This window comes from Mus caroli, chromosome 1, assembly GCF_900094665.2.
Source record: "Mus caroli chromosome 1, CAROLI_EIJ_v1.1, whole genome shotgun sequence".
In the NCBI taxonomy this organism is placed as follows: Eukaryota; Metazoa; Chordata; class Mammalia; order Rodentia; family Muridae; genus Mus; species Mus caroli.
The window spans coordinates 151,822,142-151,845,670 of NC_034570.1; the positions used below are offsets into that span (position 1 = coordinate 151,822,142).

General features: G+C 42.5%; 1 protein-coding gene across 1 annotated transcript in view; it reads left to right on the forward strand.

The window, feature by feature from the left end:
• Positions 1 to 20,881, forward strand: part of Slc9c2 (solute carrier family 9 member C2 (putative)) — a 59,217-nt gene extending 38,336 nt beyond the window's left edge. The window contains exons 18-29 of the mRNA XM_021177277.2: positions 442 to 591; positions 4,258 to 4,309; positions 6,448 to 6,596; positions 7,435 to 7,560; positions 8,068 to 8,166; positions 11,407 to 11,574; positions 13,330 to 13,461; positions 16,290 to 16,475; positions 17,233 to 17,317; positions 18,684 to 18,739; positions 20,275 to 20,337; positions 20,751 to 20,881. Coding sequence (XP_021032936.1) covers positions 442 to 591; positions 4,258 to 4,309; positions 6,448 to 6,596; positions 7,435 to 7,560; positions 8,068 to 8,166; positions 11,407 to 11,574; positions 13,330 to 13,461; positions 16,290 to 16,475; positions 17,233 to 17,317; positions 18,684 to 18,739; positions 20,275 to 20,310 — 1,239 coding nt within the window. The 3' untranslated portion in view covers positions 20,311 to 20,337; positions 20,751 to 20,881. The remainder of the gene's footprint in view (positions 1 to 441; positions 592 to 4,257; positions 4,310 to 6,447; positions 6,597 to 7,434; positions 7,561 to 8,067; positions 8,167 to 11,406; positions 11,575 to 13,329; positions 13,462 to 16,289; positions 16,476 to 17,232; positions 17,318 to 18,683; positions 18,740 to 20,274; positions 20,338 to 20,750) is intronic.
• The last annotated feature ends 2,648 nt before the right edge of the window (positions 20,882 to 23,529 follow it).

Consider the following 23,529-nt stretch of genomic DNA (forward strand, 5'->3'; position numbering starts at 1 on the left):
CCTCCCTCCCTCCCTCCCTCCCTCTCTCTCTCTCTCTCTCTCTCTCTCTCTCTTTCTCTCCCTCCCTTCTTTCTTTCTCTAGTTAAAAAATAAATTAACATACACTAATTAGGTTTCATTATGGGATTTTCAAATGAAGTTAGATTTTTTTAAATTAGTTTTCTATCTCCCCCTCTTCTCTCCTGTCCTGCTGCCTCTTCTTGTAGCATACCCCACCCCCTGCACCCGCCTCCTTTCTTTTTTGATGTCCCGTGTGCTGCTGCCCTCCCTGCCTTGGTCAGCTCCTTTTATTCCCTCCTTTGATCTCCATCCTTGTTTTGTAGCCTGTACCCACACTTCCCCCATCTATGTACAAACACATACCATTGTAAACTAGATCCTCGAGCGAGAGAAAGCACTTAATGAGATGTATGATTTCCCTGCCCTCCCCTGTCATTCCAGATTATAATACCAATACTAATAAATATGGCAGACGTTCAGATCAAAAAGAGCCTCAGCTTGATGTACAGTATTACAAAAGGCTATGTCAAAAGCCAGGAAGATGCCAAGCTTTTGATAAGGCAAATTTCTGGACGTGAATCAATCTATCGGGTAAGAATCAGGCATTGGTCGGTTTTTTTTGGAGGTGGTGATGTGGGTGGGGATGACCTTTCGTAAGAGAGTCCATGCTTGTAAGATCAGCTTGTCATGTATTTGACCAACAGACAGAGTTCAGTAGTCAAATGGGTTCTAATATTTGTTATATGAGGTGCTTCAGAAAACAGCCTGAACTCTCTCTCTCTCTCTCTCTCTCTCTCTCTCTCTCTGTGTGTGTGTGTGTGTGTGTGTGTGTGTGTGTGTGTGTGTGTGTGTGGGGTTGCATGTGTGTGGATACATTTGGGTGTGCATATGAGACTCTATTTCAAACAAAACAGGGCTAGACACAACACAACAAAACAAAACCACCCACCCCCATAAAATTCAAACCAAACCAAACCAAACCAAACCAAACCAAACCAAACCAAACCAAACCAAACCAAACCACCAGAAAGAGAATTGAAAATCCCAAAGAAAGCCAAATTTGAACTGGATAGTGGTGGAGCCTCAGGTGAGGTTTATGGTTGTAGAGTCACTGCGAGTGATGAGGTAAGCACAAAAAGGTCAATGAGTTGAAGAGGAGCCACTGGTCCAAGAAGAGTTGACAAGTAAACTGTCCCCTATGTGACTCAGCTTGCTCCTCCAGGCCTTGTCTGAGACCTGTTTTCCATAGTCATTTAAATCACATATGTATGAATGATTTGTTTATCATCCATATGGCTTAGTCCTTGTCTTAGAGTTTTACTGCTGTGAAGAGACACCATGACCAAGGCAACTCTTACAAAGGAAAACATCTAATTGGGACTGGCCTACAGTTTCGGAGGTTCAGTCCATAATCATCATGGTGGGAAGCAAGGCACAGTGCAGGCAGACATGGTACTGGAGGAGTCAAGAGTTCTACATCTTGATTTGCAGGGACCCAAGAGAGGATTGTCTTCCTCAGGCAGTCAGGAGGAGTGTCTGTTCCACACAGAGCACAGCTTGAGCAGAGGAGCCTCAAAACCCCACTCCCAGAGTGACACAATTCCTTAATAAGACTGCACCTCTTAATTAAGTGCCACTTCCCATGGGCCAAGCATATTTAAACAACCACAGTCCTTGCTTCAGTTTTTCTCACAACTTCCAACTTTCTCTCCCTTTGCCATGAGGACTCTTTGGTGTGATTTTCAGTCCAGCCCTCTGTTGTGTGCCTTCTGCTCTTTTGTGGACCCATTAAACCACACACACACACACACATACACACAATATACACACACACATATATATGTACACACACAGATATACACACATATATACACACATATATATACACATACACATATATACACACATACATATATATGTATGTATGTATATGTACAGATATATACATACATATGTATGTATGTATATACACACACACACACATATATATATAATTTTGACAATCACATTCTTATCTTTAAAAACCAAGATTCCTTCCTTCTCCAAGCAATAATTTCTGTCTTCTAAAATGAATAGTCTCTTGAATCTCTTATTTTAAAAGTTTCTCTGCTTCCTGGATGAATTCTGCTTTCTTGAAGTCCCATTTCATATATGTTGTATTTGTTTCTTATCTTTCATTCTTTCTCTCTCTCACCCCAATGCTTCTTGATTTCAGTGTAAATCAAGGTCTAAACTAAGTGGTGTAATAGTTGAGAGGCACTTTCTCAGCTCAAATAAAACTTCCGATTTAGATACAACAGTGAGTTTAAATCCTAAGCGTTAAATCCCTAATACAGCAATTTCAGTGGGCTTTGTAAGTAGCCAGAGGGTTGGAGGTTATGTCTTCTGCTTGCAGTGCATGCCTTGAGCAGTGACTGTTAGTGGCCTCAGGCCTGTGACCAGGAAAGAGATTACAAACTTACCTATCTTCTTTATGGGATCAACATCGATATGCAACAGAATTGTATTCTGATGATTTATCATCACAAACGGAGAATGAAATTAAGGCAGATACTGAAAGGCTGGGCTATTACACCGTAGTTTAGAAAGACAAGAGAGAAGCTAGCGTTGTGGTTCATGACTGTCATTTCAACAGATGGGAGGCCAAAGTCATTGTAGGCCATGCTGGACTACATAGTGAGCTTCAGGCCAGTCAAGGCTACACAATAAGACCCTGTCCCTCCTCCACCACAGTCCTCCCAAAACCAAAGCAAATAAACAGAGAACATGGAGAAGTTCCTAGGAGAGAAGGCTTTAGAAGAAGACAAACAGGACCCGGGGAGGGAGCTAAGAGCAGTTAGAAACATTTAGGAGAGGACAGAGTGATCTGGAAGCAGTCACCTTGGTAACAGGTACAAAACAAACCTTCAATGGGCCCTTTAAATGGGGTGGGAAGGGGGAGGACTCTAGGGAGCTTGAGAGATAACCCAGCGGTTAAGGGGACTGGCTGTTCTTTCAGAGGATCTAGGTTCAGGTCTCAGCACCCACGTGGCGGCTAGCAACTGTCTGTATCTCCAACTTCAGGGGATTGGGTGCCCTCCCCATCTAGTCCTCACAGGTACCAGGCGTGCATATGGTACAGACATACATTCAGACAAAACACCCCTACACATTAGAGGAAATAAAAATCAAGAAACAGAAGACTTCAGTAAGGACTAATGGCTTTGTGAGATGTGCATTAGATAGGGGCATCTTCAGAAGCGACCTGGTGCTTCTGGAACCTGGCCCATGGCTGTTTACCTGCAGAGAAGTAACAGACATTGCCTTCCTAGCAGCAGGTGGGAGTGACTATTGTCCTGAGTCTCCATGTGAATATAATCCAGTTCTGCATGAAAATGGCACAATGCAAAAAGGGCCAATGACAATTATAATACTAAACTGTTTCATAAAAACGCATATCTCGTTTGCATATTCAAAATTAGGGCCCTACTACATATAAGTTAAAAAGCCCAAACAAACAAACAAAGAAGAAGAAGAAAACTCCAAAAAAATTGTTTTGCTTAAGCTTTGGACAGCAGACGAGTCAGTCGTCCCGTGGCTTGCAGTATCTGACTATCTTGCAGGTACTCGTATGTGACAACCCAGGGAAATGTTCAGTGCCTGCCTCAGAGCTGTTGGCATGGCTTAGAATATGCTCCAGAAAGGCTCGAAGCCAGGTTAAGCTTTATGAGGAAGGGCCTGGGACCTACTGAGCATCCCACAGTATCTGTTGTGTGACTGGAAAAAAGCAACCACGCCATCTGTTGGTCTCCATGGGAAGTTACTTCTTCAGCTATATAAGGAGTGGCCTTTGGGGAGCATGAACTCATTACAGGACGTGCTCACATCATTGCACTTGTTTCTGAGCTCTCAGCAGAACAGATTCCCAAATAGCTCTTCCCTCCACACAGCCCCAAGTTGGTATCTCAGTGGTGCACAGTAGGGTGCCAAGTACTCTTCCTTCCTTCCTTCCTTCCTTCCTTCCTTCCTTCCTTCCTTCCTTCCTTCCTTCCTAGCCAATAATAGTCACAGTGAAGCGTGACACTTATGCAAAATATCACCCATGCAACACTGTGCAATTTGAGTCCCGGGAGAATTGCACTGGAACTCCCCAAATGACAAACGCTCCCCAAATCACGCTGAGAATTTCTCTGTATTCCTGCTTCTCTAACTTTTACTCAGGCGATAAAGTCAAGATTGTACTTGGTGTAACGAGAACCATTTCTTAATTTCTTACAGAAATTATATGACATTTTAGAAAAAAACAAGCGAGAGGCTATTAGAGAACTAGGTAAGTGGTTAGAGCATTTGGTTTTCTGCTTTGTTTTTGCATAATTCTTTGGTTTTGTTTTCTTGTGGTTCTGACAGCCAGAATCCTAGATGATAGTGCTGTCAAGGTTGACTTCTGCTAAAGACTGGCTTCTTGCCGGGCAAACATGGCTGCTTGATTACTGTGACCCCGGTCTGACCTTTCCTGAACACACAGAGGGACTGCAGTGCCAATTTCTCTAGTGAGGGCCATCCTCACAAGCTGGAGACCCACCCTTATGACATCATTTAAGCCCATCATCTCTGTAAAGGCCCTTTTTCTAAATATGGTCACTGTGGATTCGAACCTCAGCGTGTGACAGTGACAGGTCCATGGCAGAGGGAAAAGATCTGGCAAGAAAAAGTCCCCCAAATCCGTAGAAATATCCATAGAACCTAACCACACATGGGTATTCTCTCCTTCATATGTGTGTATATAGTCTATGATGTCAGTTCTCCAGCTCTCTGCAGTGAGCATTTGTTCTTTTGTAATTGGGACGTTTGCGCTGAGAGGCAACACCTGTCCCCCTGCCATGAGCCTTTTCCTGACAGATATTCCTTAGGGCTCTGTTGCTCTGGGGTCATCACTGCAGAACATGGGGGAGGGGGGAGGGCTATGGTAGTGTAGGGAAGGCTCAAAGCAGGGGTGCCTGCTAAGATAGCAAGGTCAGACTGGAAGCAGGGGTGTGTGTTTAGATGGCCAGGAAGGAGTCCTTATAGTTTTTAGGAAAGGGCACATGACAAGAAGTTGTTCTGCCTCGTTTTTTATCCAGTAGACTCCAGAAAGTAGGGACTCCCACCCCACTCTATCCCCTCCCACCCCACTCTATCCCTCCCTCTTTAGTAGGACTGTCCCCGACTGTAGGACTACAGGAAAGGCTACTTTTGTTTGAGCATCTACGTTCAGTTCACTTTACTTGAAGGATGTTATGCTGAGCATCTTGGGTGTTCTTTCCTCATGTGATTGTTTCAGTGGGCATCGGGCCATGGCTCTGGCCTAAGGTAGACCATTAATAAATGGAAGTCACTAGAAAAGGGATAAAGGCCACTTTCAACTCATAGTCACACTGTAAGATGCCATATGGACTTAACGGTGACACACTTTCCCGATCCCGGTGGAAAGAACAGTCTAAGGGCTGTCTGATAGGATAAACCAAAAGATTCTGACGCTGTTTCAGTAAACTGAAAACCCATTGTTGCCATCTGCTTAGCGGAAGGTTTTTATTTTTTTTGCTCTTACAGTGCAGGGCCCTAGGACCTATGTAGCATGATGCTGCATCTTAGATGATATGGAATATTATGAAGTTTCCTCAGCTTTGTCCTGATTGATGGAGTGTCTGTTTCCACATGGTTCCTGTGAGTGGTTATGGAATGGGAATGTCAGCAGGAGCTAGAGAGTGATAAATATATATATATGTGTATGTATATATATACATATATTAATTTCCTCATTTAATTCTTATAATCACTACTTCTATGGCTATGGTCTTTATTATCGGTGTTTGGATCTGGTGCTTAGTGTGGTTATCTTGCCTAAGGCCACAAGATTTAAGAAGTGGCAATCAGATCTCTAGCACGGATAGATCTGGTACTAAAACCTATGCTCTAGACCATGGCTACCCTTTATTTTACTGATCAATTCATTTTAGTGGAAAAAAAAAGTGTAAGTACTTTCCATCCATCCATCAGACATTGTGCTCAGTGTAAAGATGACAGCGTGAGTCTAATTCCTGACTCCCTGTGTTTATTAAAAGGGAAAGTATTCTACTTGATCTCATCCATTTAAGTCTTTCGAATGAAAGTCTTTCTGTCATCCAACCAACAAAAGATATATGGAGGACGATGAGGCAGAGACATCAAACCCAAACTTTAGAGAAATGAGTTTTGGTGTAGACATCGTCAGAGATGCCATGGGAAAAAGGCAGAGTGGGTTAGCTGTGGGGGAAGCTAGCTTTTAGCTTTTTTATCCATCCAGTGGGGATGCAAATTCGTCCTACCAGCTTCATGGGTCAAGCTAGAACAAATGGCTATTCTACAAATACTTTGGATATTCTAATGCACTATTAGTTATTATAATCGTGGTTATTGCATAGGTTGCTCATCAAGTTTGATTCTTCTCAGGACTTATAGAGCATGAAGGCCGTGATGTTGTCATAGCTCTGAAGACGAAGCAGACAATCCGCAACGTGATTGCCAAAGCCCTGAAAAACCTCACCTTTCTTTGGTCAAGAGGCATTATTGACAAGCACGAGGGTATTGAGATGAACAAGGTAAGGATGCAGTACCCATCTTGTTTGGTTCGGTCAGCTCAGATGCCCCAGGATACAACGAGAAAAGCTGAGGAACCTGTGGAGCCACAGGTGCTGCGTGTGTAATGCCACCCACCCACCCCCGCCCCCACAGCATTTTTAATGCCTGTGGCCATCAAAGCCAGTGCTTCCTGACCATGCTCCAGCAGTTAGAACAACCTGACTGCAAGGGACAGAAACCAGCTGCAGTGAAGTTCAGTGAAGAAGTCAGCCTGGTAGTTAAAAAAAAAAAAAAGACACAGGAAGGACTGGCAGGGTGTGTGGTCAGGCCTCTAGAAGGGACTTAAAGAAAGATCTAGAAAGTTTTTCATATTTCCTTAGTTCTTATCAGGATTGCATCTGTGAAATCCTCCTCTGGCTTGTTTTCTGGACTTGGTAGATGTGTTAATTTATTTTTCTGCCTCTTTATCTATTGGTGGAGTTTGTACTGCCTAGTTTCCTGGCTTTGCTTTCCTCAGAGACAGTAACAGAGTAAAGGGAGTGTTTGTGTGTGTGTGTGTGTGTGTGCGAGTGTCTGTGTGTATGTATGTCTGTGTGTGTGTGTCTGTGTGTGTCTGTGTGTGTCTGTGCCTGTGTGTGTGTGTGTGTGTGTGTAAGACAGGGTAGGATGTCATGATTGAATTATAAAGATGGTAAGTTGGATCTGATTTAATAAGTGAAAACAGGAAGAAGACAATAGGGACACAAGAGGGGAGAAACTGAGTCACAACAGAAATTTATTTAGATTTCCTTGGTTTTGGTTTCAAGTCCATGCCCTATCACAACAGCAATCACTGTAATTTTGAATGTTCATTTTTAGGTTCTTCTTACAAAAATAAAAGCCTTGAATAACTTTCCAATGGCGATCCCACCTCCTACCCCTGACAAATACCTTCCCAACATCGTTTGGATGGAAAATAAGGATGTTCTCATTGAGTTCTTCAAGGTAATGATAATATCTTCTGTTCTGGCTCAGTCTTGTGGTAAACATTTTCCCTGGCCCCAACCAATGACTAAATAAAAGCATATCAAAAACAGAAATTTAGTTAAATTCAGCTCTTTTCTTTATGGGGTTGAAGGCATCAGAAACATAATTTAAACAAAAGAGAAAGAGTTCTGAAGAATCGGGGTTGCTGTTACAGCCCAAGCTCCAGAGAGGGATACAAACTTTCTTATTTGTTCATTTGCTCAGTCATCCCCCAAACATTTACAAGGTGTTAGCATTATTTATTATATAAGTACAAATTACAAAGTCTTTGTGCTTCTACTTTTATTTCTCAAAGTTGTTGTGTTATGTCTCTATAGGATAACTAACAACCAGAGAATACGTTTTCTGTGTTTATGTGACTTGAAAAGTATTTTTAAGTTTAACATTTTAATTCTGTTTAGACAAGGGGTCTATGACATTTTAGGGCTTAACTCTGTCCCCGTTTTATTTTATTTTTCCGCTCAGGAAAGAACGAAACTCACCTACTTTGACTATGGGGATATCATTTGTAGAGAAGGTGAAATGTCTCAAGGAATCTTCTTAATTATTTCAGGAATGGCAAGTGTAAGAAGAACGGGCTTTTAAATTTTTGTAATGCATTTTGAATATTATAGTTGTAATGTAGGGGTAAGTTTTGGAGCTGTAAAGTTTGGAATTTTGAGTCTCTCCCCCATGAAGCCATTTCTGCAAGGGTTAAGTGTGACAGCTGAGACAGAATGTTACACTTCATACTTGACCGAGTTTCCCCATTTTACAAAGCACTCTCAGAGTTACTTACTCTTCACAACAAAGTAGAGCAATTCATGGTTTGAAGATGTTCTGACATTGGAACACGCATGCATTTGGACTCATTTAGCTGAATGAGAACTCAGGCAAAGGGCTTGGCTGCAACTCAGAGCCTCACAGAGGTCAAGTTGGATGAAGATCAAAATACAACTTGGCAGTTGATCGATGTGAGGCTTCTGTTTAAATGGTGGGGGCGGGGGGGGGGAAGGGAGGAGTGAGAAAGGGAATATGAATTCAGTAGTGGGATGGGGCAAGAATCCTCTGTCTCAAGCAGCTACTACAGCGGTCAGCTTGGCCTATTTACTGATCAATTCCTAATTCCAAGCTGATGCTCTTATGTGACAAAGCTTTATCCTAGGGGGAAAAATATATTTGACTTCCAAATTTTAATATGAGTATTTCAGACCTTTTACTATTGAGAAAATAAAGTACTGTGATGAATATAATATAAAGACAATGAATTTGATTCTAGACAGTTTTGTTCATTGATTGAACAGCTATGTTACTTTGTTACTCTCATGAGCAAGCACTGCTCATTCTAGGTACAGGACTGACAAAACTGAAAAAAAAAATCTTGGCTCATTTGGAACTTAATCTCCAGTGGAAGAATAAAAGGAGAGGGCATAATATACAAAATAAGTTAAATGTATACATTGTAAATGAACTTTATTCACAGGATGTAATTGTTGTCTTGGAGGCTTACTGCTGAATAAGCTCACCCTTTCTTTTCTTTCTGAGCTCTGGCTGGCTGGTTCGAGTCGGCTGTTCCAGTTCAAACTCCTTTCCAAGCTGACTAATTCAATCTGGCTTCTCTCAGTTTCTCACTGAATTGTTCCACTTGGCCTCGTACTAACTTTGACAATATGTTCTAATCTCCTGGCTCCTTTACATTCTCTGGTTCATTCTGTCTTCACCCATGTCCTGTCTCTGTAAAACTGCCTCTCTCTCTCTCTCTCTCTCTCTCTCTCTCTCTCTCTCTCTCTCTCTCTCTCTCTCTCTCTCTCTCTCTCTGTGTCTCTGAGTGTGTGCATGCTGTTCTCTTAACTCACCTCTCTTTCCTGGGATATTCTCTTAAGTAGCCTCTTTTCGTCTGCTGTTCTCTTGAGAGTTGGGTGTGTCCTATCTCTGACTCTTTCTCTGATTTGTCACTTTGTCTGTCCATCAATTACACTTTCAAACATGGCTTCTTTCTTCTACAAATGAAATTTACCTTTATTATTAAGGATTAAAGGTGTGTACTAAAGGTGTGTCTATATTCCAGCCAGATCATACTGTAATCCAGAGTGTGTCTATATTCCAGTTGGATCACATAGACCTAGAAGGGATTTAGATGTGGTCTGTTCTCAGAGCAGCCATGTAGTGGGATTTAAAATTCCTCTACAATATACATTTAGTATAGTAAAAGAGGTGTCCTAGGAATTAGGATTCTCTAGAAAAACTTCATTCTTGGAATGAAGATGTGCCACCCATAGTACCTCTGATGTGGAGTGAACAAACACACCATTCCTTGCTTATGTTCACCAGCCTTTTTTCATTCTTGCATGGTTCAGGTTTCATTCTTGCCCTAGGGAATGGTGCTACCCATACTGGCTTGGTCAATAAACAAGATAATCCTTCACACATGCCCACAGATGAGCCTGATTTAGATAATTTCTCAGTTGAGACTCATCTCACGTGATTCTATGATGAGAAATTGTCATTTCAATCCAGTCAGGCTTTCTGTGGGTAGAAGCCCTGGTAACAAAACTAGTGGCCATGAAGGGATAATATTTTGAGTCCTTTGGATATGGCACTCCTAGGATTTCACCTGAGGCTATATGGTCCTGAGGAATTTGTTTGTTTGTTTTGTTTCTTGAGACAGTGTTTCTGTGTGTAGCCCTGGATGTTCTGGAATTTGCTTTGTAGACCAGGCTGGCCTTGAGCCTCTGCCTTCTGAGTGCTGAGATTAAAGGCATGCACATCTCCCTCTTCCCCCTCCTTCCTCCCCTCCCCCCTTTCTTTCTCCTTTCACAGTATTGATGTGTCTCTCACTGCCTATGAAGAAAACAACATAGCATAAAGAATGGGAAAATTAATTTATTTACAGCTCTGTCCATAAATGGGTAGAGGAAAATTCTTAATCTGTTTGGGCATTTCTCATAAAGATGAGCAGAGCTTAAAGAAAAGCCAGGAAATATGCACATGGTCGTAGCTTTTACCTTGCAAAGTGAGTCTTCTGATATCAGGGATCCAGTGGCTGCCTCATCCTTGCACTCAGCATGGAAATCCCAATTTCTAACCCCCTGTTGCAGCAGAACTCATCAGTGATAACTCAAGCAGAATCTGGTCTAGAATGAAATCTCTTTGTTGTAATGTTCGACTCTAAACACCAAATTAAATTTTGTTTCTTGTATGCCTTGTGTGTACCCTTAAAGACAATTTTATACAGTATTATTATTTTTTTTTTGCACCTATATTTTGACTGTGACCCATCACATAAGATCAAGTGTAGAATTTTCTACCAGTGGTGTTATTTCAGCCTTCAGAAAATTTCAGATTTTGGAACATTTTAGATTTCAGCATAGGGCCCTCCAGTCAGCGGTATGTAAAAAGTACTGCAGGTGTAAAGAACTTAGTTTTAATTTTTATAAAAGTAGTCAAGCAAGGCAGTGTGTTTTTGTTATTTAATCCTTATAAGTGTCTGGGGGCTTTTGTTTCTTTTGCTGGGTTATTGTTTTGTTTTTCGGTGCTAAGGATTGAACTTTACAGCCTTAAGCATGTTAGGCAAGTGCAGTATCATTGAGCTACACTCCCAGCCCAAGGGTCGTACTTTTCATATAAGTAAATCCTTTGCCTTGAGATGTTGAAATACAAAATAAACCATGACTTTCGTGGAAGTTAACACTTTCCAGACACGTTTCATTAAAGAATCTTTGACTTCCTCTGGAACAGTCATAAGAAAGGGTGGAGCTATAGTGTATTCAAAGGACTTAACTTTTTTTTTTTTTATTTCCCTTTTCATAATTTCTCTCCCAAAAGTTACATAGCTCATCTCCCACCTTTGGGATAGACTCAACCCAGAGGACTGACAGACAGTTCAAGACTATGTATACAGAGTACTGTACCAGTGGGGATGTACTTGGTGAACTAAGCTGTTTGCTTAAGCGTGAAATTGAATATACGGCCATCTGTGAAACTACGTTGCAGGTACAGAATAGCTCTGTTGTAGGCTATCAGTTAATCCTTGCTAAGAAAAGCCAGTGTCTTTCCTTGGGTTTGGGTTTTGATATTTTTTTTTGATCACCTGGTGCCAGCAGTGTAGAAGAGCGTAGAGAAGTTAAATCTCTCACATATGAGGCTCTGCTGCATCCTGCGTGGGTGAGCTATTTAATCTCAGTGAGTGTTGCTTTTCTTATTAAGTAGAGAGGATGCCTGTCCTTTGATGTTATGCAGATTAGAAAAATGTTTATGGTGCTCTTCTATTTGAAATGGTCACTGTTCTGAAAGCAAAGTGTTCTGTCAAAATACTCGCTTGTTTTTAAAACTCCCGTTCTTTCTTTTTTCACTTGCCGAGTAACAAGTTACTTGTTCAACATGTAAGTAACCTGAAATCCCATTTGGTGTGGACAATCGCAACAAAAGGGAGCTAAAGTTCCTACTATGAATTGTTCTCAGTCTTTGAGGCCGATAGAAGGAACGGAATAAAACACAGACTCTTAGAGGCATTGTGGAACAACAGAAAGGAATGGTGTTTCATTGAATGATACTACGTTGTTTCTGGACGAGGAGAGAAAGTGTGTATTTAGTCACATGTTTGAATGAACAATTCATTTAGCTTGAATTCTGACAGAGTACGCGAAGTTTGCCTCGGGAAAGGGGCGCCGCCGTAAGTAGGGGACAATGTGGAGTCATGACTGTGAGAGCTCAGTTTCCGAATCTCGGGCTTGGGAGCCAAAACTTCAACGTGACTGTTGAGTGATAAATTATCTGGGTATTTTAAAAGGCCTTTTAAGACATTTTTAAATTATATGTAGGTGTGTGTGTGTGTGTGTGCATGTGTGTGTGCATGTCTAAGCGTGCATGTGTGCCTGTAGGTATTTATGCCAGGAGAGGCCAGAGGCAGTAGATCCCTAGGAACTGGGCTTACAGATGATTGTGAGCCACCTGACATGGGTACTGGGAACCAAACCTGGGTCCTCTGGAGAAAAGCCAGCTCTTAACTGCTAATCCATCTCTATAGACCCTCTGGGGCTACTTTTTAAAGTTTATAACTTTCACTAGACTGCAGATTTTTATCTTCTTATATAACCTTTCCACAATGCCAATTAGAGTATTACATTAGTACTAGAGCAGCATAGAGTTGGAAGTTGGTTTTCTGAGAGATGGTGACCATCTTGTGAAAGAAAGATGAAATTTCAATACCTGTAAGTCATATAAAGTACTCAGAAATTGTTGGTTGTTTGTGAGCCTAGAGGCTGCCTGGGGCTGAGAAAAGAGAAAAACAAACCTGGGTATGCCCTGTACGTAGTTAAAACATTCCTGGGAACAGCTTGACCATAAGATAAATGGGAATGTGAAGACATAACAGGGCTATTTAAACTGAGTCAACAACTCACAGAACTCTGACACCCTGCACATACATGTAATTTTTCTGCTGATGTTTGAATAAGCCAATAGTGTGTCGCTATGCTGAATTCCACACCCCTAAGCCCCTTACCCCATAAAAATCCCTAGCTTTTGAGCCTCGTGGCCGACATCCGTTATCTCCTGTGTGGGATGCATGTCGGTCCGGAGCTCCGTTATTAAACGTCCTCATGTAATTACATCAAGAGATGGTCCTTTGTGATTTTTTGGGTGCACGCCGAATCGGGAATTGGGTGGGGGTTTCCCCACTAGGTCTAACACTTGCTTAATGATGGATTGTAATTTAGCTGTCTGTAGCCTGGCACCTTGCTATTTCAGGCCTTCTTCATCTCCTTGGAGGATTTATATGAAGGTTTTGATGTCTTCTGGCCATCTCTAGAATATAAAATGTGGCTCAAGCTTGCTCTTAGTATTGCAAATCAGTATTTTGAACCAAATATTGCTGGTGAGGTAAGTTATATGAAGAGAATATAAATGAATGGTATGTACCAAAGTTTTGATTTAGTAGATCTCATATTTTTCATACAAAGATAGAAAGGAAGGTGGTGACTTAGTTTGGGTTTTACCTCTGTGAATAGACACCATGACCAAGGCAACTCTTATTAAGGACAACATTTGATTGGGGCTGGCTTTCAAGTTCAGAAGTTCAGTCCATTATCATCAATGCAAGAGCATGGCAGCATCTAGGCAGACATGACACTGGAAGAGTTGAAAATTTTCCATCTTACTCCAAAGGCAAACAGAAGACTGATTTCCAGGCAGCTAGGATAAGGGTCTTAAAGCCACGCCCAGTATGACACCTTCCTCCCCACACCTCCTAATAGTACCGCTTTCTGGGCCAAGCATATCCAAACCCACAGGTGGTGTCGACTCTATTAAATGAGTTTTAACTATTAGAATTTTAACTACTGTCTCATCCTGAATCCCTGTGTCACTAACAGTCTTGCCAGGAAGATCCTCCAAAGCAAAGCATGTCATTAGTTAGAACACCTTGCTGAGGTGACTAAGTCCTGTTTATGAATTTTTCTTTCAAAGAGTAGTGATTCAAGTCTGTCCCCAGACCAGCATCTGTAGTCTTGGATTTGTATGTCACTCGGTATTTATACTCACCCCATGACTCAGAAGCTGAGGATGTGACAGACCCAAAGTGCAGTGATTTTCACTGGTTAACTATAAACCTTGGGTTAAAAAGACTATGTCCTCCAAGCCAGCCAGGGTTCATTTACAATACGACAATAATAACTCTCAGGAAAATTTTGGAGTAAGGAGACTAAGATTCATGGCCTTTTATATTGTCTCTCCAAGGAGTAAGACAATTACGAGTGTAAAATGAGCCTCCAGAGAGGAAAGTTAAAGCCAGGGGGTTGGACTTTCTCGGCAGCAGGGCAAATGTCCTTCATAATCATGCTTTGATTCACCAGCCATGCAAATTCATGATGCAAATGAGAATGGTCAGAAATAAAATGTTAAGGGCAATAATGTTTATGCACAATCCACTTAATTTTGCTGTTGCTGAGATAAAACACTCTGACATTTGCAACCTAATGGTTAGTTCGTGGTTCAAAGTAAAGTCCATTATGGAAGAGGAGTCAAGGCAGCAGGAACTTGAAGCAGCCGGACACATGACACCCGCAGGCTGCTCAGAAAGGAATGGATGCTCAGGCTCCCTTCGCTACTCAGTGCTGGTTTGGGATCCCTGCCCACAAGGAAGATTAATTAATTAATAAAGATTATATTAATTAACATAATCAAGGCAATCCCTCACAGGCATGCCCAGAGAGCCACCTCCCTAGATTCTTTCCAGTTGATAGCACTAACCATTACCTTCCTAGTCTTTCTCCTCAAGGAATAGCTATTAGATCTTCCATAACCGCCTGGATAAGTTCAGAATCTAATTTTCCCCAATAACCGAATGACTTTAAGAAGGGGAGGAGAGACTGTTCCAGATCAAGGAATGTAAATACAGAAAAAAGTTAGCACTTTGGGTCTTAAATCATATTTTATACAACTTGGGAAACTTGATTGTGGTATGACTATTAGCTGATACCAAGGAGTTCAAAATTATTTATTAGGTACTTAATGGCATCATGGTTAAGTAAGCAATGCTTTAAAAACCTCATTTTCAACTAAGGGTAGGAAAATTGAGGCAAGAGGATCAAGAGCAACAACAGGCTAACCCCGATTACAGACTGATACTCTGTCTGAAAACAAAACCAGAAATAAAACAAACACAAATATTTTTAGGTGTGAAAAACTGAAATGAGAAGAAAGTAGGATTTGTTTTAAAATACAACAACAACCACCAACCAACGTATAGAGCAATAGTGAGAAGGTTTTAGGAACTATTTCCTTCTGAGAATCCCATGAAAGAGATAATCAATGATTTTTGGCACCCCAGACATGCATTAGATAATATTCCCACCCATCCACCTCTATGTCGATCAACATGCATGTATTCTCAAACTTAAATATCACATTTTAAATGTCCACCCCCTTGTTGCAAAATCTTAGATAAAAATGTTTGCTAATTTTCTTATGTTTGCTGGTGCCCCCCGCCCCGAAAATAACCACAGTTGCCAGTGACTGACAACTGAGGGCTGCCCTGAAAGCAATGCTGGCTCCTGCCAAAAGGGAATGTCTACTCTAGGCTTTTCTCCTTGGGTTGTACCTGGACGCTTTTACCTTCACACGGTGTCCTGCCTGTATCCAAGTTTGTCTGCAACTTTCTCCCACTCCCACACAGTCTCATCACCAACTGCATCTCCGTAGCCCTACTTCCAAACTAAGTCATATTCTGAGATGTTGAAGGTCAGAACGACAAGTAAGACCTTTAGGAAAGGGCACTCAATTCCACCCACAAAGCAGATTCTGTTCAGTTCCAAAGTCTGTGATTCAGAGCCATCATCACATGTGGCTCAGGTGAAGTAAGTACCCTGACTGCTCTGGCTTCTGCTTTGTGTCATTATTGCTTATTCAGTTGTCACACGGGACATTTGCTTATGGCCAGAAGAAACCCATGAGTCTGAAGCCTGGTTAAGCCTAGAAATCCAATACCACATAGCTGATCACATGGATCACATGGTGAAGCTGAAGGCTCCTTCATCAGGCAGGGCAACCAAATTCAAAGTCATTTGCAGAAGCCAGGCTAAACTAAGTTCTGTTGACTCCGGGATCTATGTGCAATCTGACCTCCTCAAGTAACCCAGACCAGCGCAACTGTTTCCTTCTTGATATCACGTGTCCTTTTGTTAGACTTATACAGTGTAATTTCCTGGTAGGATTTAAAGTTTCACAAGTGTGTGTTGTACAATCACGCATATGTGGAGACTCTGTCAAGCTATAACGAGATGACTCTTAATCACGTGATCATGAAACTCATTATTCTGGTGTATGGCATTGTGATCAATAGCAAGACGGAAGAAACATTTGTGGCGCCCAGCATCATCCCTAAGTCTTGTGAGCAGGTAAGAAGCACAATTTCTAAAGAGCCCATGTGCTTTGCACGGTGCTCCACGAGCGGTTTTAAAGCTCAGCTGATGACAGCTAACTGTGTATTTCATTGAAATTTAAATTTGGAGTCCGGATGTAACAACTGGCTGGCACCTACTGGATGCAGGAATCAAACAAGCCACTTAGCTGTTCTGACCTTTAGTTTGCTACTTAATGCAAGGAGGATGCTGGCAGCAGCCCTGTTGCTAGGCTAATATGAGGACCAAATGAAGAGATGCTAGCCTAGCTTAATCACTGTTCTTCTGCTCCTTGCATCCCGGGAGGCCGGTGCGCAGGCTGCTCTTAAGTAGTGATCTTCAGTATAGTGTAAAGGTAATCCAAGGCTTGCTAGCTGTGCCCGTCTCTCCAGATGGGGGTGTTCTAGTCCAGTTACGAGTAAGGAGTAGACGTTTTTCCTTTGGATTCCACAAACACGCAAAAGACAATTTTCTGGCCTGGTACAGGGCCAGGGTGGTAAATGCTGGAGTCCCAGCAGTTTGTCAGGGAGAGATGCTAGCAAGTTGGAGGCCAGCCAGGACTAAGTCATGAGTTCCTGCCCCAGAACACAAGAAAACAGACAGACAGACATGCATACATGCATGCACATGGCTTAGGTTGGAGATCTAGCGATGTTTCAGCTTGTTTCTTGCAGCCTTTACAAAGACTGGCGAGCAGCCACTTAGGGATCAGATATCTGCTCTTTTGACCGGTTTTTATTTCTTTTGCCTGTAGATCCAGGGGATTTCGGATGTAAGCAAGCTCCTCATAATCCCGACATCTGAGCCTGCCAAAAACGATGCGACCTCCCATGCCATGGGTAAGGGATGATAGACAGCTTTTTAGTGGCAAGACAACTATTGTGAACCATTTCAATGAATGCAAATTTCTTTTAATTCTGGAAGGGCCCCACTCTGGGGCCCACACTGGATGTCACTTTGCCTTTGGGAGGTCACCTATCAAAGACTAAGATCCAGACTCTAAAATCCATGTGGCTCTTGCCTCTCCTCTGTCCCTCCTCCCTTTTGATAGCTGACAACAAGACCTGTTAAACTGAGCCACAAAGTGATTTTGGGGTGCTGTTGATGTGGGGAGAGGGGAGACTCCCACAGTGGGGTCAGGCAGAGGTGGGAAGCTGGTCTGTTCCTGGTAACTGAAGGGAATATGAAGCCTGACCCACCCTGCTTGAACATTACAAGCTACAGTCATAGGCACAAGTCCAATGGCTTGCATAGGAACACTTTGAAGGTCAGTAAGTAATTGCAGTCAGTAGATGCAGTTTTCAATCCTTAATCATGCTTCTGAGCACTGATTATAGAGAAAACAGTAGGTAGGAAGGCTTTGATCTAGAGAAAATAAACTCAGGGGCTTCATTCTGTACTCATTGTCCTTGCCTTGCTGGGTTCAATCACAACACCATCCCATCTGTCCCAGCTTGAGTACAGAGTCGGCTTGGGTGTTATGGTAGATGAGACCATGCAAATCTTTTTTTTTTTTTTTAATGTATACGAGTGCTCAGTCTTTCTGTATGGCTGCATGATAGACGAGGGCATCAGATCCCACTACAGATGGTTCTGAGTGACCATACAGTTGCTGGGAATTGAACTCAGGACCTCTGGAAGAACAACCAGTGCTCTTGACCACTGAGCCATGCAATTCTTAATGAGCTGCTAGTTTGAGAGGAAACCTCTCTTTCATCGGGCCCTTTGGCAAGATACTAGGTCAAAGGAAGCATTAGTTCTATGGGAGGCGTGAGATAAAACTCAAAAATGTTAAGACTAGTCCCTTGAGTTTGGACCCTGACACATATTTTTCTTTGAAAAATTTCAATAGGTTGTCATGGGAAAAAAATAATAGAAAAGTGAGCTGGTTTGGCAGTATGCAGCCCTCATTCCCATACGTGGCAACAATGAGTAAGATATCAACTGACTTGTGTAGTGGGAGCACACTGTAGTCCACACTGTACCCTCTTGCCTGGACACAGTCTGCTTTGTTTGTGGGACCTGCTTGCCCGTATGGTAGACCTTTAGGAGCTAATTTACAGAACTCCAAGGGAAGAAAGTAAAGAGTGTGTTTGGAAAGGGGAAGGAGAAGAGAAGACTTGGGTGGAGAGAGCAGACTGATATTCCAAACCTCCTGCTGCCTTTCTCAAATATTCCTTTTTTTTTTTTCCCTCTTCGCCTCAGTCAGCACTGGTCTTCGAACGACCAAGAAAGACTATAACTGGAAGAGAAAAGATGAGGTAATAAACTGGGCAATTGGGATAGGTTTTCCTTCTTGTGACTATTAACATACATAGCTACAAATAGATTGCGTAAGTCAGGTGCGGGGGCACACGCCTATAATCCCAGCACTTGAGAGGACCTGCTGGAGGACCTGGAGCTTCAGGTCATTCTTAGCTACCTAGCAAGTCTGAGGGCAGCCCAAGCTGTGTGAGACCCTGTTTCTAAATAAATATACAAATAAATAGTGAGATGAGGGAGCAAAATGCAGTGAGGAAAGACGACTTGTTACAACTCACTGGATTGGCCTAACTGAGGCAAAGCTAATCTGTATTGCTTAAAAACTAAAATTAGGGAACATTGTTTCGAATCGTGTAACTTTGAGGGCTGGGGAAATGGCTCGGTGGCTAGTGTGTTTCCTCTACAAGCTTTGAGGACCCTAAGTTTGGATACCCCATCTTCATGGAAAAGCTGGGCATGGCAGCAAGCACACTGCTGTGGCTTGTGACTAGGGAGGAGAGGTGGATTGTGGGGTCCCCTAGCCAGCCAGTCTAAAAACTGTCCCAGGCTCAATAAAAGACCTTGCCTCAAAAATAAAATAAAGAAAAAAAAATGGAGGCACGATAGGGGAGCTATCTGAGTATGCCATCCTCTGCTCGCCTTCTGGGCACAGGCATGGCGGCATGCTCACATACGCATATACAACATGGACACACCCAGTTTTTCTCTCCTCATTCTTTCTTGATCCTTACTTCAGAAAGTAAGGATCTGTGAGGAGAGGAGGGACACCCAGCAAGCTCAGACCCAAGCAGGGGGCTGTCCAAGCATTCATGCTTCTCCCTTTTAGGGTGTGCTACTGGGGAGGCCGGACAGCCAGGCCTCTAAAGTCACAGACAGATTGTGGACGTCTTCCTAGAGTATCATCCAAATGAACTGCTAGCTTCCTTAAACTAACAGTTTCATAGTCAACATTATTGAGTAGGATGGCAAGCTTATTTGGATTTTTAAAGATAAAGACGGAACCTTTAAAAAGTATTAGTTTATTTAATTAAAATATTATTGCATCATTTCTCCCTCCCTCTTTGTTCTCTAACTCCTCTCATGTTCCCCCTCAAATTTATGGCGTCTTATTTTTTAAATTATTGTTGTTACACTCGTGTGTGTGTGTGTGAATAAATATAAAACTCTATTTGGGCAAAGAAAAGCAAACAAAACAGAACCAACCTCATTCTATAGAAAGAGAAGGGTTCTCAGCACCCCCATTGGTAGCTCACAACCATCTCTTCAATTCAGGGGATCCAGGTACTGCAGACATACATACATACATGCAGGGAAACACCCAGGCACATAAAATAAAAATAAATTATTAAATAAAAATTAGAAATATACATGTTAATCATAGTGTAACTCAGAGCCCTTAGTATGTAAGCTCTTTTAAGGGTAAATGTGCCAGATAATGAAATAGAAACCTTTCCTTAACTTTTGATTCCATTTAACTGGTAAGAAGCCTTTTGTGAAGTGCTCATAGTCTAATATCTTTGACTTTCTTTTGCAGTTTGAAAGTGGACACCTCTTTAGAAAGGCATTTTAATGAGACAGCTCTGGTGTGTGGAGTCAGGTAAAGGCAGATCTGATGGCGTAGCACAAATGACACCAACTTAGAAACTGCTAGCTTCCTTAAACTAACAGTTTCATAGTCAACATTATTGAGTAGGATGGCAAGCTCCAACTGCTCCAACTGTTCACTGCTGCATTTATTTCATAAGCTATTCATAGACTGCCGTGAACACCTCAGATCTTCAGTAACTGCATTACACTTGAGATACTCATAATTCTCCAGGATAGTATAAAATCCTTTAAAACTTAGTGATGGGACTCTTCCTCTGGCTGAGCACAAGCCGTAAACAGTAAGCTGGCAAATGAAACGTAGGTACAGTTAATGCGGTGGTCTAAACCACCATACCTGCAGATTTTACCCGTGAAGTTGTCATACTTTGTGACTCTCTGACACTCTGTATCTTCCCTCTCTAGCTTACGGTGCGGAGGCTGGGGAAACGCTCCAGTCTTGGTTACTGGGAACAGAGTTTGGGAGGAGTCTGCATTCTCACACTGCGCAGTCCTGTCTGATGGAACTTCCTGCTTTATTTTTCAAAGTCAAATAAAGGTAAATGCTATGGTTAATGAATAACTGTTCAGAATCCGTTATTCCTTCTCACTTCGACCAGATGGAGAATATATGATAGTTTCAAGGAAACAAGGATAGATGTAAATAAATAAATAAATAAATAAATAAATAAAATAATATGGGAGAGAAAGCAGAAGCTTGTAACCCTTCTCAGGGCGGGTCCTGCGTGGCCTTCGGTGTGTCAGGAAATATGAGGTGTGGCTGCACACTGCTGAAACCTGACTGTACTTGAGAGCTTCATTTCTTCTGATCTGGTATGTCCAGTGCTGTCGCTTTCTTGTGCCTCACCCACACTCATCCTTGGCCTTGGCCTCTCGAGTCCATGAAACACCTGTATCGCCGGGTGCCCCACTTGCTTTTCAGGAATGGTGTAAAGAGCTTTCAAACAAGGTGGAGGGCTGCTTAGTTTTGATGTCAGTTTGCCACAACAGAGACTTGAGGAGAGAGCCTCAGTTGAGGAATTTACCTAGATGGAGTGGGCCTGCGGTGAATTTTGTGGTGGGGGTTGTCTTGACTGTTAACTGATGTAGGAGGATCCTGTCTCTTGGGGGTGGTACCACTTCAAGGGTGGGGCCCTGAACCGTTTAAGGGTGAAAAAAATAGAAGCATCAAGCACAGACACATTTACTCTTCTTTGCTCTTGTGGATGTGGTATGACCAGCTCTTGCCCAAAATGACGGCCTAGAACCGTAAATGAGATAAGCCCTTCTCCACCTGTTATTTCTGGTCAGGGTGTTTTATCACTACTGTAGAGAAACAAAACCAGGTACCTTTGCCTTTGAGAGCGGAACAGACACTGGTGAGCGACACCAGTTTGCTCGGCCTGCCACTAGTACCTGGACTCTATGTATGTATGGTTCTGTGGTCCCAGTCTCTGGGCTCTTCATTTTAATGGACCGCTCAGTATATTTAGTGCATACATAACCTTGCACTCAAGTATAGGTGGGATAGATGGACTAGAAAAAGGCATAAGGTTTATGGTCTTGCTTAGGAGGCATATTAGCACGTAGCTGAAATGATTAGAAGACAGTACTTGCCTCGGTGTATACAGAACGTGTTGTGCTTCAGATGACTAGAAAACAAATAGGACAGTTTCCTGAGAGTAGAAATGATCAAAGACTAGGTTTTCTCTCTCTGCTCCGTTACTCACTTGTTCAGTCTCATACTGTGGTGGTGTGTGTTTTAAATCACATCCAGTAACAGAAAAAAAACCAATCCCTCCCACCACCAAAAAAACAACAATTAAAAAAAAAACCCGCCTCAGCTTTGGGGCTGGAGAGATGGCTCAGCGCTTAAGAGCAATGACTGCTCTCCCAGAGGTCCTGAGTTCAATTCCCAGCAACCACATGGTGGCTCACAACCATCTATAATGAGATCCGATGCCCTCTTCTGGTGTGTATGAAGACAGCTACAGTGTACTCACATACATGAAAAAAAAAATCTTAAAAAAAACCAAAAAACAAAAAAAACCCAAAACCCTGCCAGGAACCCCGTTCCCCCGAATCCTGCTAACTAGCTAAAGAATTACTTTAGAAGCCCAGCATGGAGGCTCACACCTAGAATCCTAGCACTTGGGAAGTAAAATTAGATCAAAAGTTCAAGGCCAGCCTATACTGCTAGGAATCTTCTATTTGTGTCTCATAGGCAAGAAGTGATTACACACAGGGGTTTCTAAACCTGTCAGTCAGAAGAGGATGGTAATGACTTAAAAAAAAATTAATTTATGTGTATGCATCCAGGTGGAGGTAGAGGACAGCCTTAGGTGTCCTTCAGGAGCTGACCACTGTATCTTCAAACAGGATCTCTCAGTGGGACCTGGGACTTGCAGAGTAGAGCTTGGGTTGGTTGGACAGGGAGACCCAGAGATACAGCTGTCTCTTGACTCCTCAGCGGCGGGATTACAAGCATGCCAGCACCATACGTGGCGTTTTATGTAGGCACTGGAGACTGTATGGCAAGCACTTCACAACTTGCATGGTTTTAAACAAGAAGGGACAATGAGGGAGGCCATACCTGGGTGCTGCTTGTAGGACCTGACAGCTCAACTCGATCATTTAGACAGTCATCTCTCCTGCTGACCTCTTTCTGAGAATGGAGATGAAACCAGCTTTGACAAAACCAGAGTTCAGCTTGTCACTGTGATCTTCTTAGAAGGCTATACTATGCTCGAACCTAAAGCATTTAATGCTGTAAGAGCCATATGAACTAATTCCAATTCTTCCTTTCTAGGGCTAGGGTCAGTGGCACACACACCTTTAATCCCAGCTGTTGGAAGGCAGGGGCAAGTGAGCCTCTGAGAATTTGAGGCTAGATTGGGCTATATAGTGAGCTCCTGTTTCAAATCAAATTTTAAAAAGCAAATTCCTTGTTTCATACAGGCATAATTCCATTTTGAAAAACCAAAATACCAAAACTGTTTAGTGAAAAGTACCAGAATTCAATTATCCCCATCCCCCCCATCCCCCCCGACAGGGTTTCTCTGTATAGCCCTGGCTGTCCTGGAACACACTTTGTAGACCAGGCTGGCCTCCAACTCAGAAATCCGCCTGCCTCTGCCTCCCAAGTGCTGGGATTAAAGGCATGTGCCACCACCACCCGGCTCAATTTATTTTTTTTTAAATGCAA